The 19,032-nt window shown below is 43.6% G+C and overlaps 1 protein-coding gene across 6 annotated transcripts in view; it reads right to left on the bottom strand.

Moving 5' to 3' along the window:
• Nucleotides 1–2,071: 2,071 nt before the first annotated feature.
• The window catches only part of STAU1 (staufen double-stranded RNA binding protein 1), a 55,152-nt gene continuing 38,191 nt past the window's right edge, over nucleotides 2,072–19,032 (bottom strand). For 3 of the 6 annotated variants that reach the window (XM_014787357.2, XM_014787351.2, XM_014787353.2), the window contains 8 exons: nucleotides 11,246–11,476; nucleotides 9,944–10,087; nucleotides 7,701–7,847; nucleotides 6,332–6,407; nucleotides 5,795–6,114; nucleotides 5,076–5,198; nucleotides 4,235–4,320; nucleotides 2,072–3,635 (listed from right to left, as the gene is read on the bottom strand). In XM_014787357.2, the coding sequence (XP_014642843.1) occupies nucleotides 3,620–3,635; nucleotides 4,235–4,320; nucleotides 5,076–5,198; nucleotides 5,795–6,114; nucleotides 6,332–6,407; nucleotides 7,701–7,847; nucleotides 9,944–10,087; nucleotides 11,246–11,476 (1,143 nt within the window). In that variant the 3' untranslated portion in view covers nucleotides 2,072–3,619. The remainder of the gene's footprint in view (nucleotides 3,636–4,234; nucleotides 4,321–5,075; nucleotides 5,199–5,794; nucleotides 6,115–6,331; nucleotides 6,408–7,700; nucleotides 7,848–9,943; nucleotides 10,088–11,245; nucleotides 11,477–19,032) is intronic. The other 3 variants (XM_014787359.2, XM_014787352.2, XM_014787354.2) reach the window with 1 other exon arrangement.

The raw sequence follows: 19,032 nt of genomic DNA, 5'->3' as shown, positions 1-19,032 counted from the left end.
CTAGGGAATGGCCCATTTCTTTTCCTGGTGATCACGCCAATCCCAGACTCCTACCCCCAACAGACCCTGAGATCCAGGCCAAGGCGGCTGTCACTAGGCATTCGCCCTGCAAAACCATGCACATCAGTTCAGTGAGCCGTGGAAGGAAACCTAGATTCAGAAGGGACCTTTTTCTAAGAGCTGTGATTCACATTTCTTTGGCTCACCAAGCCCTTCAAAACAATACAGAGCCACCCCTGATGGCCTAGTGGTTAAAATTAGGCGCTCACTGCTTCGGCAGCCCAGATTCACTTCCCGGTCACAGAACCACACCACCCGTCTGTCAGGTGCCATGCTGTGGCGACAGCTCATATACAAGAACTAGAAGGACTTAACAACTAGGATATATACAATCATGCACTGGGGCTTTGGGGAGGTTAAAAAAAAAATGAAGACGGGCAACAGATGTTAGTTCAGGGTGAACCTTTCCTTGCAAAAAACAATCCAGCTAAGGGGAAATCATCTTTACTCATGAAAATCTCTTTGTCATAAGAGGAACTTGACAAAGTCATGACATAACATCAACACACTCACTGTGGGGTGACTGAGTCCCAAGCTTGTCTATCCCAAGGACCACAGGAGCCTCTCTGCCTTTGAGGATCAAGGCTCCACAAATCCTAACACCCACAGTCTTACCTTACCCACTTACAGCACCTTTGATTATTTCAGACCTGCCTCTCAGGTGCCTTCCTGTCTGCTTTTCTGCCTACAGTCTGGACACCAGGATTGCATATATTGTCCCAAGAGCAGAAGTACCAAGTTTTGGCTCAAAGGTCCTTGCAATTCGTAAAGAGAGATCATGTTGGGATAAAATTTAGTGCAATGAGCCAGTCCTCAGCAGGCAAGGACAGCTACAGCGTCTTCCCAGAGGCAAGGATGGTTTGAGAGGTTATAATCTAAGGACAATCAAGGACATCCCATCTGGACGTCTTTCCAAAGCAGCCAGAGATGTATCACCTTCGAAAAACCTTTTGTCAAAGAAACCTAGAAATCCTTCCTAACAACATCCCTGATATTAAGGGGAAATTTTCCCTTTTTAGAGCGCTGTCAATGAGAGCTAATTGGAAACGGCCAACTGGAAGTTGTGAATTACTTCTAAGACTGTACTGCCCTGCCCTTCCCTTCTTTCCCTCGCAGCGTGGAGGGCCACCGGTGGGCAAACCGTGAGGCAGGGAGGAGGGGAGAGCTGGGCAGAAGCAGCGCACCCCCAGCAGACACCTAACGCAGGGCAGAAGTGACGAGTGGAGAAGGCGGCTGGCAAGGCTGTGAGGTTGGCTACAATCTCAGTGTTGGAGAAAGTACTAAAAACATAGAAGGGGGAAGGCAGTGAAGAACCTCGAGGTGCTGGAACTATCAGTATAAACACAGGGCTTTGAAAAATATACACACACACACACACACATGTACATACATACACAGACATATTTCCTAGCCGTCTGCTCAGAGGGCCTAGAAACAACAGTCCGTTGTGTTGCAGGGAGCGCTCAGAGCACCCAGATCTTGGTTGCTAAATGCTGTCTGTCACTAAAAGGAACCAGGGGTCCTTGGAGAAATGCCTGAATCCAGGACTGGGGAAGGGAAAATGTCTTTGGTTCCTTTCACCGCTTTTATCCCTGCAATGTTATGTCCCCTTCTGCCCCTTAGTGTTTTCCCATAACCTTCTGATCACTTTCAGTCATTGTGAAGTCCAATCCTTAGGCTGGTTTTACAGTGAACAACCTTTATGGGCATCTTCTAAAATGTTAAAAAACAGAAAACCACCAACCCACTCCTCAACCAGATTAGAATGCAAGGCCTCACCTTTACTACTCCGAGTGTGAGTGCACTTGAGGGAAGTGAAGAGCCTCACGGTGTCAGGAAGTCTCTCCTCTGGTCATTTCTTTGGGTGACAATGTCCGGTTCAAGTCAGAGGCAGCCCCCTTCACCCGGTGCCCACATACCTCTCTGGCAGTGCCGCCCCCCACGCCATGCCTCCATGCCCTCACTCACGTCTTCCCTTATCTCTTTAGTTACTGCTCAACAGGACCAAAAATTCATTAGTAGCTGTTTATTGATCAATGGTTTGATATATAAAGTTATTTCAGATCTTCAGAATTTGCCCAAATGGAATCACAAGCATTACAAAGTTTTTTTTCTTAAAAATAAAAAAAGGGTAAGGGGCAGGTTGGGAGGGGACCAACCTAGCAGTAGTGGCATTTGAGAATAAATTAACAAAAAAATTTAGTATTACCATTTATTGGTGACAAACACTAAGTTTTACTTACATTCCATGGGGAGAAAAAATTCCAGCGTAAACAACGAATCGAAGCCATACTGAACTCGCAGGGCTGCCGTGCTTTTCACCTGGGCCACAGGCAGGACCTTGCTGCACACACTTGTGTGCACAGTAACACAACATCAGAAGCAACACAGTTTTAGAGAGAAACAGAGGCCATTCTTTTCAGCCCTACATGGAGATGTAACCAACAGTATAAAGCACTCAAGGAAAACCAATCTGCAGTTTGACATGTACTACACGGAGATCATATCCTGTAGTGTAGTGACAGCTATGTCCTCAAGAGCCATATGTATATACACACAATCTTTTTTATAATCTTTAAAACAAAGATCAAAGTTCATTTGTTTAAGTCCTGTTGCATTAACAAAAATAAAATAGAAAAGGAACCAAATGATCATTTAAAGTTTAAAATTCCTAAATTGTCCAATTTATACAACTGTGGGAGACTTCCTGACGGTTTCTGAGAAGTCCAGGACTGTTTCAGCTAAACCAGAGGGCACACACTATGCATCACTGAAATGGTCCTGGCTTAGTCCAATAAAATAAAAATGTATAACCACATACACATGGATATGATCTTTGCCGGTTAGATTACTGATAAAGTCAGTCTCAGACAAGTTTCTAAACTGTGCTATGTAACTAGATACAATTGAGAAACTCTCAAATGAAATTTTATATAGTGTCATTTCAATCAAAAGAAAATAATGAAACTAAGAATACATCTCTTGGGAGAGAAAGCAGTGGTGATGGTGTGGGTACCACGGGGGCGAGGGGCCGCAGCACGCTCGAAAGGTGAGCTTGCGCTGAGTGGGAAGTGTTTGATTTTCTCCGGTGCTTTCAGCTCTGGGGCCTGTCTAAGGCCTCTCTCCAGCGTGGGTGTCCAGGGTTCGTCCCAAAGTGTTTGAGTGAGCCAGTCTGAGAAGGGGTCATGCTTTCTGTTTTCCGTTTCTTCCTTCACACAACAAACCAGCCCCCCCAAAACCAAAACAAAAAACCAAAACCAAGCAATGAGGTGCCCAGGGCATGGCCTGCTGGTTTCCCAATGGAGCCAGGGCTGCTTGGCAGGCCTTGCCTACCTTCCCCCCAGCAGCTGCTGCTGTGTCGGGACAAACCACAGCTCGTGCGAGCACAGCCACGGCAGCCTCCTTGTGTTCCCGCCTTCGTCACCACTGCTGTCTCCGGTTCTTTACCATCATGTCTCTCGGCCCACTGGAGGTATCAGAAATTCCAAATTTTCAAAGCAGTTTCAGTATTTTCAGTATATATGTTGGGATTTTATAATGGTTCACGGCCAGAAAAGGTTCAGCACCTCCCACACCTTTAAGGAAGAAAAAAATGAAAATGACACCAGTTTTGGAATTTAAGAGAATTAAGACCATGTTAGAAATTAAAAGAAATTAGCAGACACAGAGCAATCCAACAGCACAGGCCTCAGTTTATGATAACTGGGTGACAGCACAGTTTCCCCAGGATGTACTGTCAAGTGAAAAAAGCCAGGAGGAGAATGTGTGTATAGTATGTTATCTCTGGCAGGAAAGGAAGAAAATAAGTAAAGAAATATATGATTATACTTACATAAAGAAATATCTAGGAAGGATACATAAGAAACTAATAAAAATGTGATCTCTGGATGGGGTGGGGAGAATGAGATGGATGGGGGCTGCATGAGGGCAAGATTAATCACCATGTACCTTTTAAAATATTTTTGATTTCTGAACTATGTGAATGTATTACCTATTCAAAATTAAAGTAAATAAAAAAAAAAATAGAGCTCTCTGCCCCAAAGTTAGAAACTTTCCAGGGGAAAGAGACAGAAAGCGACTGAGGCAAGTGTTTCACTACGGAGTTGAACAGACAGTTTGAATTTAATGCAAATGAGGAACAGAACTGCCATTCCATGTAAATCAGCTCACTCACACAGACATTGGTCCATTTCCTGTTCTTGCCATCTCTGTATTTTGTTGGTCCAACTCAGAGAGCAACTTTAAAATGTTCAGTGCAGCCTAGTGGGGATGAAAAGAAAAGTCAAACCACGGCCACTGCTCAGGACCAGAGCGTAAGACACTGAACAGGGCGGCAAAAGCTTATCCTACTGCCCAAGAAAACAAAAAATGTCTGAATTTTTTATTTAAAATACAAATTAAAAAAAATAAATTATCCATGGTTATCTCATTGAATCACAATCTCTATTAATTTTATTATATATTTCCTTCTAGTATTTTCAACCTTGTGGAACCAGACTATCCAGATTTTATATCCTGCTTTAACAAAAACCTCTCATGCTTCCTTGTTAGAGTACATTACCTTCAGAGACACTAAGCTGACGGATACATCACAGTCCATCAGGTGAATACACTACAGTTTACATAGATTAATTTAATCGATTCCTTTTCTGTTTTAGTATTTCTTACAACAATAATTTCATCTGAACAGAATACAAAAATAAGGGGCATTCTACGGCTGCCTGAACGTGGGCCTGCATTCCTTGTTCTGGTAAGAGATGAACGGAATACAGTATCTGCAGGGGTTCCAGGATCCAAGTCCACCTCCCAGGTCAGCAGGGGAAGGGAAGGATTGGCTAAAACAGATGAGTTCTGATAATCAGAATGAGAAATCCAGTAAACTAAGAAAAAAAGTCTTCAGAAATATGAAATCTATAAAACAATGAACTGTTCTCAAAGTCTAGGGGAGAATCCTTCTCCTCTCTCCCTGAGGCCAGCAACAAGCTGGAGCCAGGCCCATGGAGGGGATAACGTACCATATCGTGGCAGGACTCCACATCCTTCCCGATACCGTGGCTGATCAGAGGCGGCTGAGAGGAGCAATTGATAAGAGATACAAATTCGTTCTTGTTGTTTTTGGGGAAGTCTTTGTATTCAACCTAAGGGGGAAAAGACAACTGAGGCAGGGGTAGGGGAGCGGTGAACATGAATGGGGCGTAGGGCTGTGGCTCTGGGCCCAGCAAACAGGGAGCCGACATCCCTCTCCCCGGCCTCGTCCTGACGTGGCTACACCAACTTCTGCTCAGTCAGCACAAGAGACTGTCAGATAGGCCTGCTGCTGAGGGCCAGCGAGGGCTGCAGGCAGGAGATCAAGGCCCCAGCTTCCAGAATCTCCCAGGAACCTAGATGTCTACTTAAAAACCTTGGTCTGAGAGAAGCCGTGTCCTTTCTTACCAGGCAGAAAGGGCCAGCAAAATGAATCTGTTCTCGCTGAAGTCTAAATTTATAACTCCTACTAGATTAGAGGCTTTATTATTTTGGTTGGCTTGGAGTTTTAAAATTTTATTACCAAAGGTCAAGGATTTTCTCTTACCATATAGGCTTGTAATACTTCGCATACCTCCCCTCCCTCTCAGGACGACCCTTCCCTCACCCATTCCCCCAGACAAAGAACTTGATTTAAAAAACAAGGCACAAAGCTCATTTTCAGAGGGAAACCGGGGTACAGACCACACAGCTCAGGCCTAAGAGTTACCTGGAATCCCTGGACTCTGGAAAGATAGTCCAGCTGCTCAGAGGGTCTTGTGAGAGGTCCATGGGGTACGTGGCCTGAAGAGATGTTATTCTTTAAAATGGTCTCGGCTGTGGGCGAGGTGCCCCCATACAACAACTCACGGGCTATCATGGCAGTTACCGTGGCCTTGGCAGGATTCGGAGCTGCCCTGGTGAAATCTTTGGTGTGATGTCCTTGACTGACTCCTACAGCCTGGGCGACCTCGGGCACCATGGGAAGAATTCCAGCAGGGAGCTGCTGATGACTAAGATAAGGCATCCTAAACTCATCCTCTTTATTGCCTAGGGAGGGACACACAGACAAATCAACACAAGGCCACAGGCACTGCCTGGAAAGACAGCATCAAACCCCATGCTGGCCCTTCCTCGGTGCAGAGCCGAACGCCACACTCAGCTGCAGTTACTGCCCGGAACTCAGCCACTGGGCCCTGCTGTTACCAGGAACCACTCAAATCCCAGAATCACATTCACATCAAGACAATAGTAACATCACACTTACTAGTCCCATTTTCATCCCCAGAGCCAGGTTCAAAAAAGGTTACTTTTCTTCCATCCCCTGGTTTCTTCATGGGTGTCTTAAAAAAAAAAAGCCATGAGCATAAATCCAACTGTTGACAAATTATTGCCTGCTGTCTAAAACGACACTAATCTTTTGGGTTTTTAAACTTCTGAAACATGCAGAAGCAATCAGCAGAAAAGCCCTACTCAAAGCCTGACTGGTTTGCTTCTACTGCACCACTACTGCACCACGTGCCCAGTGGTAGGGCCCCCACCTCTTCCATGTGGACACGCTGGCCCACACCAGCCTGTCCACAAAGAGCACCTAACGAAGCGCACTGAACTGAATGCTGAGCCTCCACTCTGACTCACAGGAAGAGACGGGCACATTTACCCAAAAGGAGCCAGGAGATACCAGATCGGTAGAGCCCAAGGTGGGGAAAGAAGCTGTTAGATTGAAGCTAAACAAAGAATATTTCCTGGAGCTAATATCCAATTAAAAGACAGATGACACTTCGAAAGATGATAAACGTAGGGGGAAAATGTTACTAGATAAAAATTTTGTCAAACACAAGGTCTCCTTTCTGAGAAGGTAGGGATGCCTATGAATGCTCTATAAGATATTGGAATGAAAAACTCAAAAGCCAGGTCCAGGATCTATGCAGATTCTCCGATGAGTGTTTGGGGTCCAGTTATTAACCATGTGGCCACTACTGATACGACTGGCAGGCGTCAAGGAATCAGTGCTGGTATTTTCAGGTTCATCCCAACAGGGCCACTCAGTGACTGGGAACAAGGTCAGTCAAGGCTTTCATTGAGGGTACCATTTACCAGTCTTGGCAGAAGTAAAATTTTCAAAATGGGATTCTTTTTATCTAGTGTTCAATTCATAAAGAAAAAAGAAATCCCAAATCTAAACTCTGGATTTGGCCCTGACTCTAAATCACACTGTCTCAGTGCCCCAGAAACACCCAAGCCTGCTTCACAACTAACGAAGACCTAAGGCTGATGAATCTTTTATGCAGGCCTCATTCTAAGAGCACGAATGACAGAATCACAAACTCATCGATGTAAAGCCCAATTACCCGTCATCCTACAGACGGAGAGGAGCAAGCTGCCCTCCAGCACAGCATCCTCGACCACAAAGATACTGAAACAAGAACATTAACCCAGAGCCGTGGACGTGCGACTCCCTTCTGACCACACTATAATGGTCCAAATGGGGAAGACGCTGCTCGGCAGGGCTGCTTACTGCCAGGAGGATGACGCCTTGCCCTGAAGCTCGGCTCTGGAGGTGCCAGTCCCCTAGGATGAGGCGAGAATGTCATCTTGCAATTAGAGAGCAAGGACACAGAGCCCTGAGCAGTCACCTTCTCCTCTGATTTGAGGGCTGGTTTGGTGGGCTGAGCCTGTGGCACTTTGAAACCAAGGATCTCCAGCATGTTCTCGGCCGCGTTGCGTTTGGCCACTTTCTTATTGGTGCCCGTTCCTTCTGCCGTGTGGTTTCCCACCTTCACCTGCACAAAGAAGTCAGGGCTCAGATCAGTGCTTAGAGCTTCAGATAAAGGCTGGGCAGGAACTGAGGTGCTGGCAAAAGAACCAGCACTGGTCAGAAGCCAGACGGCTTAACTGGCGGCCTGGCGTGCGGCTGCCCCAGCCTGCAGGAGCTGGTTATTGAACGTTCGGAAACTGGGAGAGCTGGTTGTTACAGGTAGCCATTACTGAAGGTTAAATTATACAAGCTTAAAATTAAATAAATAATTTTAACAATAATGAATACTTAAAACTCATCACTTCCTAATTCAACTACATTTTACAATCATCTACACTTTTGAAGTTCTTTACATCTGTTCTGTTTGTTTGGTGCAAGTGTTATACATAATAGTGTGGGCCTGCACATCTCCCAACTCCGTGAGCAGAGGGGTCGCTTTGATAGCCTGAAAATGGCCATGGTGGGAGTGCTCACACCAAAGAAATCTGCAGATGCTACAAATCAGGAATTGAGTTGAGGGGTTGTCTCTTCTAGACTTCAGTGATGGATAAAAGATTCATGCAGATTACGTTTAAAAATTTTTTTTTTCCTTTTATTTTTTCCCCCAAAGCCCCAGTAGATGGTTGTATGTCATAGCTGCACAGCCTTCTAGTTGCTGTATGTGGGACGTGGCCTCAGCATGGCTGGAGAAGCGGTGCGTCGGGGATCTGAACCCGGGCCGCCAGTAGCGGAGCGCGCGCACTTACCCGCCAAGCCACAGGGCCGGCCCCCAGATTATGTTTAAAAGTATGTCAAGTGTGCAGCCATGACACTGTAACTAGTACAAGAAACTGAAACATTCTTTCAGTTAAAGATTGTCTGAATCAGCAGAGAAGTCACTCGTATTTGTTTACAAATGCCTGAAGTTCTGACGTCTTTGTTGTTTTGTTTTACTTTCATCTCATGTGTTAATGTAAACAAAAATATCAACCAACACTCATGCTAGAACTACACTCCTTTGTCAATGAACAAGCGACTTCTTTGCTGAACTGGATAGTAACAAAGTATTTATGTGTAGTCTGACTTTATAACACTGTTGGTGATAGGCACACTGAAGCTGCAGACGTATGAAACTTACAATAAAGACTATTACATATGTATTATATATTATTTGTAAATTGTGTGCTTACACATCCTATCAGTGCAATTTGTAATATACATGCATGTATGTATGTATATATGTGGATAGATCTTCACACACACATCCCTCCCAACACACTACCCTCCCCTGAAGAGTTAAACATATTCCAGCAAACAACACTGCTTACAACCTTGTTCCAAGCTGGTCTTTACCACTGACCAAAACCAAAAGCCTCATGTCACAAAACTGAGAGAGAGTCAAGGAAAACCTTCCCTGGCCTGTGAAGAAGGGCCCAGGGCTGAATCTACCAGCCATTCGATCTTGGGCAAATTCCCGATCCTCTCAGCAAGCTGCGATTTCCTCTTGTAGAATGAAAGGATCATTACTTTTCTTGCCTTCTGACTGGGTAGGTGAAACACACCAGGCTAAGTTTTGGTGCTTTAAGTTATAACCTGCTACACAAGAGTTAAGTCTTCTGTTTTTCACCAGAAAACACTATTAAATTCAAATCACAATTAAATTAAGCTGCCCATGTAAATAACTGTTTAATAAGCTAAACCAAGGAGAAATACTCTGTACTAATCTGAAATGTCATCCCAATCTAAGGAAGAGCCAGCCTGGACTCCAGAGTCTACAGAAGGGTTAGGAGGAGCAGGAATAGATCCTTTGATATAACTTATAAGATTTATCTTCTGAGAAGAACAATCTAGACCTCAAGGAGCTGTAATGAGGACAACACTTCACCCACAGTTCCACCACCCAGCTCTCTCCCACACCGGCTCCATACTGCTGCCTCTGATACAGCAGCACCTGTGGCGTGCACACAAGCACGTTTCAAGGCATCGAATTACTGCAAGTTATTCATGTCTGCCGGCAGGGAATGGCCCACTGGACCGACACGCTGGACCTGGCCTCCTCAGGAAGGCGTGCAGCCCCTGGAGCTCGTCACCCTGGATGGGACGAGGTTGGAGAAGGGCCGCCCGTAGCCCGCGCTGACCCACCTGCATCACGAACTCCCTGCGGCGCGGGAGGCCTCGCTCTGTGAGGAGCATGTACTCCGGCTCCTTCTCCTTTTTTGCCTGCTGGATCTGGGCCAGTCTGCTAATTGGGTTCATCCCCTGGCCATATTCTGGGCTGCTCTGTAGCTGAGGAATAATTAATGCAGAAACCGTGTGCCATGTTAGTCACAGAAAGAACCTTGCCGATTCAGAGATCAGGACATGACAGGAGTTACTTTTTTACTCATCTAATAGCTCAGAATTAATCAGATCTTTTTAAAACCTTTTTTAACTGAAAGATGCTTAATGATTTTCTATGATTGCTCTGAGGTGATTTTAAGGTCTTCTTAGCAAACCAACATCAACATTTCACTGTGACTAGGCAAGCGTCACTGTAATGTCTGCTTTTTAACAGTAAATTTCAACATATGACAATGAATGAAGAGGTAGAGAAAATACAGAACACTACTCTTAAACTTCCCCAAAGTCTGCACTATAAGATGGGTTCCCAGCTTTCTTAACAATGACTCAAAATCCAGAAACCATTAATAAAAAAACACTCAAGCTGACGCCACGTGGAAAGAACCTACAAATCCCAGTTACTTCCCAGCGCCAGTGAATCCACACCCACTCATTGATGAGTGATTTCCAAGATATGTTAAGCAAAAAACGGAAACTGCGAAAGTATGCTAACTTTATATGTACAGTGTGCTAACTTGTGTGTAAGAAAAAGGCAGCTCTCGATATAGCATGAAACTATACTGACAATCAGAACAGATCCTAGCATTCATTAATGTCCCCAAATGGACTCCTGTCCCTTCTTTCGTGGGGTGGGGGTAGAGAAGTAGTATTTTTGATAGGTACATTAGCATGATTCAAAAACCCAAAAGAATAAGAAGGCGTACAGTGACATGTCTCACTCCTAGGTCTGCCCCCGGACACCGTTCCTCCCATGAATCTGCTCCACGTTCAGAAGAGCGCAGCGGCCAGGGAGACGGAGGAAGCACGATTTACGCACTCTCCCCGGCCCCGCTCCTCACTGTGATCACAGGGCAGCGAGGATGCCCTCATCCACGCCGATGTGTACACCTGCAGGGGCCTCCCCTGAAGCCAGCTCAGTGTCCTGCCTTTGCCCAACCTGGGGCTCCCGGGAGAACTACACAAGGGGTCCCTGAAAGGGTCTACCAGGCCTAGCGTGTGCCTGTTGGCTCCCACCCGCTTTCACTGGGGTCAGCAACCAGCCTTCCAACCCCCCGGCTGTCTATGGGCAGTGACAACAGCCTCTTCATTCAGAAAGGTTCTTACCCTGACTATGGATTTTGTTTTCTTTTTGATTCTGGGCTTCGCTCGCTCAACTGTAGGCAGGGGTGGTAACTTCTTCAGCTCCTCGAGAACAGCTATAGCAGCGTTCTTCTTTGAAATCTTCTTGCTCTTCCCTTCACCTTCCCCCACAAACTCCCCAACCGACACCTTGGTCACAAAGCTCTTCATGTGGGGGGGGCCACTCTCCCGGGCGACCTGTTTTAGAGGGAAAGACTGAGTGAAAGCGTGACAGGCACTTATCACAAGCTGTCGGGCACACTGGTTACCACACTGCTGCACACGAGGCACAGGGCAGGGGAACCGGGGAGCAGACCCAGGAAATGAAAGGAGCGAAACAGTCGGCAAAAGGAAACACTGATGATGCTGATGCTTGATTTCTTCTCTTTTTTCTTATTTTTCAAACTTAACGTCCTTGGGTCTCATGAGGCATGGAATGGGGAAACGTTTTCTACGACACCCTCCCATAAAAACGGCTCACATCTCCCCAGGACCACAGACTTCCCTGAGTTAGTGTGATCCACTGCAAATGGCAGAAAGGAAGCTGGCCCAGCAAAGCCCAGAAATAATTGCTGAAAAAGAGTTCAAGTTTAATATTTGCTCTGAGCCTCCAGCCAAGACTGAGGTTATTAAATCCTGGCTGCCGTGCAGCTGTAAAAAAGACTGAGAAAATCTCTAAGCACTGAGAGTGATTTCCAGGACACAGTAAGTAAAAAAAGCAAACTGTAGAAGCATATATATGATATCCTAACTTTGGTGTAAAAAAAAAAAAGGGGCAGGGGTTATATATATATGTATACATATATATTTAGACACACACGTGTATATATGCATATTTTGCAAAAAGAAACACAAGAAGGGTAAAGCAGAAACCAATGGAATTAGTTCCCTACAGTGGGTGGGAGGGACTGTGGTAGAGAGCCGACAAGATGACACTTCTGAATGTATCTTTTTGTACAGTTTCGACTTCTGGAATCATTTAGTGTTTTATATATTAAAAATATAAAAAGTCAACAAAGATGGAGCAAAACACTAAAATGGAATATGAACAGAAACCTAACTGTATATTAAAGTGATTACATAATCACACAGAAGGAAAATAAAAATCAGATCCAACTTACACTAGTCAAGACACCCTTGAAAAGAAAAACTAAGTCAGAAGCCTTACACTACCAGATTTCAACTTTATTTCCTATAAAGTTACAGCAATTACCACATCACGGCATTGTTTAAGGATAAACAAATAGATCGATAAAACAGAACAGAATGCAGAAATAGACCTGCACATATATGGTCTCTTGATTTTTGGCAAACACACCAAAGCAAATCCAAAGTCTCTTTAAAAAAAAAATGGTATTGGAGCAACTAGATAGCCACATGGGAAAAAACTAAACTACAATCTTGAACTCAACCACAAACAAAAATTAACCCAGAGCTAGAACACAGACTCAAACGTGAAAGCTAAAACTTTTTTATAAAGCTTTCAGGAGAAAACTTCATGACCATGAGTTGGCAGAGTTTTTGAACACAAAAGTTACCATCCATATAGAAAATAAAATTGGAATTCCTCAAAACAAATAACTGCTCATTAAAAGACAACATTTTATAAAGTAAAAAAAGGGAACCCATAGAATATGAGAGAATATTTGCAATCTATGTATCTGACAAAGGATTTATATCCAGAATATAAAGAACTCCTACAAGTCAATAATAAATAGACAAAACTACTCAAATAAAAAAAAACTTGAACAGGTACTTTACAAACAAGATCTCTAAATGGCCAATAAGCATATGAAAAAGTGCTCATCATTAGTCATCAGGGAAATGCAAAATGAAATACTACAACATACAAACACACCCCCCAAAATTAAAAAGACTGACGATATCAAGTACTGACAAGGATGTGGAGCAACTGGTGGGAGTGTAAACTGGTACAATCACTTTAGGAAATAGTTTGACAATATTTTTGTTGTTGAGGAAGATTGGCCCTGAGCTAACGTCTGTTGCCCATCTTCCTCTTTCTCTTTTTTTTTCCTCCCTAAAGCCCCAGTGCATAGTTGTGTATCTTAGTTGTAGGTCCCACTAGTTCTTCTATGTGGACACCACCTCAGCATGGCTTGATGAACGGCGAGTAGGTCTGCACCCAGGATCCAAACCGGCAAAACCAGGGCCGCTGAGGCGGAACACACGAACTTAATTAACCACCACGCCACCGGGCCCGCCCCAGTTTGAGAATTTTTATAAACACCTACCCTTTGACTTAGCAACTCTGAGTGCTCATGTACACAAGACTTAGCAGCTTTATTCATAATAGTTCCCAAGGTGAAAACAACCCACATGTCCAGCAACAGGACAATGGATAAATTACATTTTACATTCAAACGGTGGAATATGACTCAGCAATAAACTACTGATACACACAGATGAGACTCAAAAACATTCTGTTGAGGATAAGAAACTCAACATCATGGGGCCGGCCCGGTGGTGCAAGTGGTTAAGTGTGCGCGCTCCGCTGTGGCAGCCCAGGGTTCACCAGTTTGGATCCCAGGCGCGCACTGACGTACCGCTTGGCGAGCCATGCTGTGGCGGCGTCCCATATAAAGTGGAGGAAGATGGGCATGATGTTAGCCCAGGGCCAGTCTTCCTCAGCAAAAAAAAAAAAAGAGGATTGGCAGATGTTAGCAGAGGGCTGATGTTCCTCACAAAAAAAAAAAAAAAAAAAAGGAACTCAACATCAAATGACCCATACTGTATCATTCTATTTATATGCAGTCTAAGAACAGAAAAAACAAATCTCTACTGATTACAGAAAGCAGCTTCTTCTGGATGGTATTAACTGGAAAGGAGCCCAAAGACTTCTGGAGGTTATGGAAACATTCTATATCTTGATCTGTGTGGCAAATCACAGATTTGTACATAGGTTAAAATTTAATGGGCTGTGCACGTAAGATATGTACATTTTTACTGTACATGAAGTATACTTCAATAGACTGTTAGTGTGTGGAAAAAATAATCCAAGGAACTTTGGAACACAATACTCTGATGATATACCTTCAGTGTAAAAATAAAGAGGCTGGCCCCGTGGCATAGCGGTTAAGTGCGCGCACTCCGCTACTGGCAGCCCGGGGTTCACATCCCAGGCGTGCACTGACGCACCGCTTCTCTGGCCATGCTGAGGCCGCGTCCCACATACAGCAACTAGAAGGATGTGCAACTATGACATACAACTATCTACTGGGGGCTTTGGGGAGAAAAAGGGAAAAAAAAAAAAGGAGGCGGATTGGCAATAGATGTTAGCTTAGGGCCGGTCTTCCTCAGCAAAAAGAGGAGGATTGGCAACAGATGTTAGCTCAGGGCTAATCTTCCTCACCAAAAAAAAAAAAAAAAAAAACACCATAAAAAGAACTACAAAGATACCTTAAACTTTACTTAGTAGGTTTGTTATTGATGGTGTGGGTAAATTTATTGATGCTCTTGGGACCAGATTCTCATGATGGGAAAAAGGAGATCCAAATATGGAGTAAGGAACACAGAGGAAGAACCTGTGATGTTGGATTGAAATCAGAGGTATAAACTTGTGATTTAAAAAATATACATACTCCCTAGTGCTATCTGCTAACAGGGCCTAGAAGCAATGACTCTCCAGCAGCAGCAAGCATATTGAGCACCCTCATCTTGGTCTCCACATTCCACCCTGCATTACAGGGAACCAGGGCTCCTTGAAGGAATAGCTGAGGCCATTTCTATTTCTATTGGGGTGTAAGCGAGAGCAGAGAAAGTTCAAAGTAAGGCTAAAACATTTTGTTGTATCAGAAAGTAAGGAAGTTCTCAAAACTGAAGAGGGGAGGTGAGAGCACAGGGGCAGGGAAAACTAGATATCCACATACAAAAGAAAGAAAAAAGAACTCTGACTCTTACCTCACAGCATATATAAAAATTATAACTCAAAAGGAATCATAAACCTAAATTTAAGAGCTAAAACTATAAAACTTCTGGAAGAAAACAAAAGAGAATGACCTTAAGTTAGGCAAAGGTAATCTCAGATAGGACACAACAACAATCATGAGCCATAAAAGAAAAATTTGGCAAACCAGACCTCTCCAAGATTAAATGTTTCTGCTCTTTGGAAGACACTGCTAAAAAAATAAAACGACAAGCCACAGACTGGGAGAAAATATTTGGAAAATACATATCTGATAAAAGACCTGTATTCAGACTATATAAAGAACCCTCAAAACTCAATAATAAAAGACAGCTCAATAAAAAAATTAGCAAAAGATATGAACAGATACTTCTCCAAAGAAGACATACATATGGTAAATAAACATATGAAAATATGCTCAATATCACTAGTCTTCATGGAGATACAAGTTAAAACCATGAGTTACTACTATACACCTACTAGAAGGACTGAAATTTTAAAACCTGACAATACTAAATGTTGGAGAGGATGCAGAGCAACTAAAACTCTCATACATTGCTGGTGGGAAGCTACAATGATACACCCAGTTTGGAAAACAGTTTGGCAGCTTCTTATAAAGTTAAAAAGTTATCAAGTTAAAGATATATTTATCACGCAACCCAGCAAATCCACTCCCAAGTTTTAACCCAAGAGAAATAAAAACATGTATACAAATGTATGCATATATCTATGGTAGCTTTATTCATAATCACCAACAACTGGAAACAACCCAAATGTTCTTCAATTATTGGGGTCAACATTTCAAACCAAATGTTCTTCAATTGGTAAATAGATGAATAAGTTGTGGTATGTCCATACAATGGACTACTACTCATCAATAAAAAGAAATGAACTGATACATGCAACATAGATGACTCAAAATCTGCATTATAGTAAGTTAAAGAAGCCACACAAAAGGCAATATACTCTATAATTCCATTTATGTAATATTTTGAAAAAAGCAAAACTGTACAGACAGAAATCAGATCAGCGGTTGCCCAAGGCTGAGGATGGAGGGAAGGGACTGACTGCAAAGAGACACAAAGGGAACTTTATGGGGTGAAAGATGTGCTACACTATCAAACTGCGGTGATGGTTACCCAACTCACACATTCATGAAATTGTATATACATCGAACTGTACAGCTAAATAGGGTCAATTTTACTGTATGTAAATAACGCCTTTAACAACCCTGACCCCCACCCCCTCACAAAAGAAACTGATGGGGGTGTGTCAAAGGACACAGGAGTCAGTTTGAATGGCAATTTGACCATCAAAGTGAATAATGATAGTAATCAAGTGACACTTTGAATAGAGAAAGAAGCAATGCATCTGTACTATATAAATTAATGTAATATAAGGCGGGGGGAGGAAAGATTTTCTTTATAGTAGAATGCCAGCTTAGAAATGCAGAAAATCCACACTGACGTCCAGCACAGTAATAACTGATGCCGGGAGAATTATCAATGACTGCTGGAACCCCTGGGGAACGCTGTTAGGGCACAGCCTCCCACCTTGCCCCACAGGTCAGGGATTAATTACAAAGGGAAAGCAAGTCTTTAATTAAGACTTAATGATTAATTACAGTGGAGCAGGTCTGGTGTAGACCAGTGAAACTAACGTCACCAACACTGGGACAAAACGAGATACGTGATGCTGAGAAGAACAGACACCACTTCTGTGGTATTCCTGCCAAAAAATGCATAACCTGAAACTAATCATGAGCTAACAATCAAACTCAGATTGAGGGCCATTCTACAAAATAACTGACTTTTTAAAATGTCAATGTCATGAAGAACAAAAAAAGGCCGAGGAACTGTTACAGATTAGAGACTAAAGAGCCGCATCAGCTAAATGCAACGTGTGATCCTGTCCTGGACACTGGAACAAGAAAATACTTTCTATAAAGGACATCACAGGGACAACTGGCAAAATGTGAGTACAGGGTGTATATTAGATAACAGTATTACAGCAATGCTAAATATCCTGTATTTGATAATTAGATTGTGGTTATTTAAGATAATGTCCTTGTTCTTAAGAAATACATGCTGAAATGTTAGGAGTCAAAGGGCATGTCTGCCACTTGCTCTCAAATGAGTCAGCAAAAGTAAAAAACAGAAAATAAAACATGTAACATTTACAGAGAAAGAAAAAGCAAATGTGGTAAAATGTTAACCACTGGTGAATCTAAGTGAAGAACATACTCACTGTCCTATTCTTGCAACTTTTCCATAGATTTGAAATTTTTCCAAATAAAAAGTTGAAAAAATGGCTAGGAAAACTATGTGAGTCCAAGAAACGGCTGTGCTGTGCTCCCAAAGTGGCAACAAGAGGCACCACAGAGAGCGGCCTTTACTGCTCTAAAAGGAAGAGGTGTGCGGGGAAGGGCCCAGCGTGCAAGGCACCTGCAGACTGATTCCAGAGGGCTCCCCCAGGTGGCCCTCACACACCACCTGCCACATTGACAGCCTAGATTCCTAAACACTGCCTCTCTGAACAGTGCTTTCTGTGCCCTCAGATCAGACTCGAAAATTAAGAGCAGCCACCTGAGGGCTCACTTCACATTCATAGCTCCACCCCAGACCCTCAGCAACCATGTGCACTGTCTACTCACATCATGATCCCACCAATCTACATTTGGAGTCTGACCTAGAATGTATTTAGTGTCATCAAGTCACAACTGTCTCCCAGTGACTATATCGATCAGCACCATCACATTTTCTGACTAAAACTATATATTTTATCAAAAATCAAGCTGTATACATTTTTCTGAAGAACTGTATAAATGGCTCCTGTCTTCTACTATTAAACACCAAACCAGGCTTCCTATGTGACAGATTTTACTATCAAAAACTTAGTCAAAAACAATAACTATTCTGTTCATTTAGTCAGTAATTATTTCCTAAGCATCCAATATATGCCAGGTGCAAGAGACAGAACTGTGGGGAAAGAAAGAAAGTCCTTGCTAAACCTAATAATGGAAGCTAATATGAACCCTTGATATATGAGTTATTTAAGTACTTATTTTAACAAACTCAAAGCCACCACCTACACACAAACTGTAATGTTTTAAATTACTTTAAAAGATATTCACCACCAGAGGGCGCTCCCACACCTTCCTTTATGTGACTATTTGACAATTCCCTGCTATGTGTTACACATTCCTGAACACAAGTTTGAGAGCCAAATCTGACACCTAAACAAAAGTGGAGGTGGGATGGAAGCAATCTGGTCCCCAAATCGCACAGAGCGAAAACATAAAAGGGCAATCCCTCACTAAGGTTCCAGAAAGCTCTGTGACTCTCAAGCAGGGCAGCAACTAGTGTGAGCAGGTGACAAGCTTCACAAGGGGCCCCAGCAGTCACCTCTGTGACCCTGAGGTGACCGAGGAAGCTAGGCGTCTCCCACTCTCACAGTCTTGGTACCCCTCCCTTCAATCTTTAGAAATCCATTCTCATGCCACACTAATGCCTCAGCAGGAGAAAACGAGCATTTCTTTCCTTTCCTGCAACAGGTGCCCAAGGAGAACCTGTGGCTTCTTGGGGTGAAGCTCCCACCTATTTCCCACCCAACAACTAGCCCTGTCATTCTGTATGTCCCCTGTCTCATTGCCTCCCCAATCCTCACCACCCCCCACCACTCCAGAGGGAGAAAGGCTGGAAGGGATGTAGGGCCAGGGAAGAAGGCACCAGCCCTTGATTCATCTGGTGCTCTGCACTCCAGAAGGGGGACAACATCAACCTGGTCTTGCCTGCCAGAGTGGGACACGGATGGTATAGGGGATGCGGGGGGCCCTGTAATCCAAGTGCAA

Source organism: Ceratotherium simum, chromosome 21, assembly GCF_057802395.1.
Source record: "Ceratotherium simum simum isolate JZ-2026a chromosome 21, ASM5780239v1, whole genome shotgun sequence".
Classification (NCBI taxonomy): domain Eukaryota; kingdom Metazoa; phylum Chordata; class Mammalia; order Perissodactyla; family Rhinocerotidae; genus Ceratotherium; species Ceratotherium simum.
This window is presented reverse-complemented; position numbering and strand designations above follow the sequence as displayed.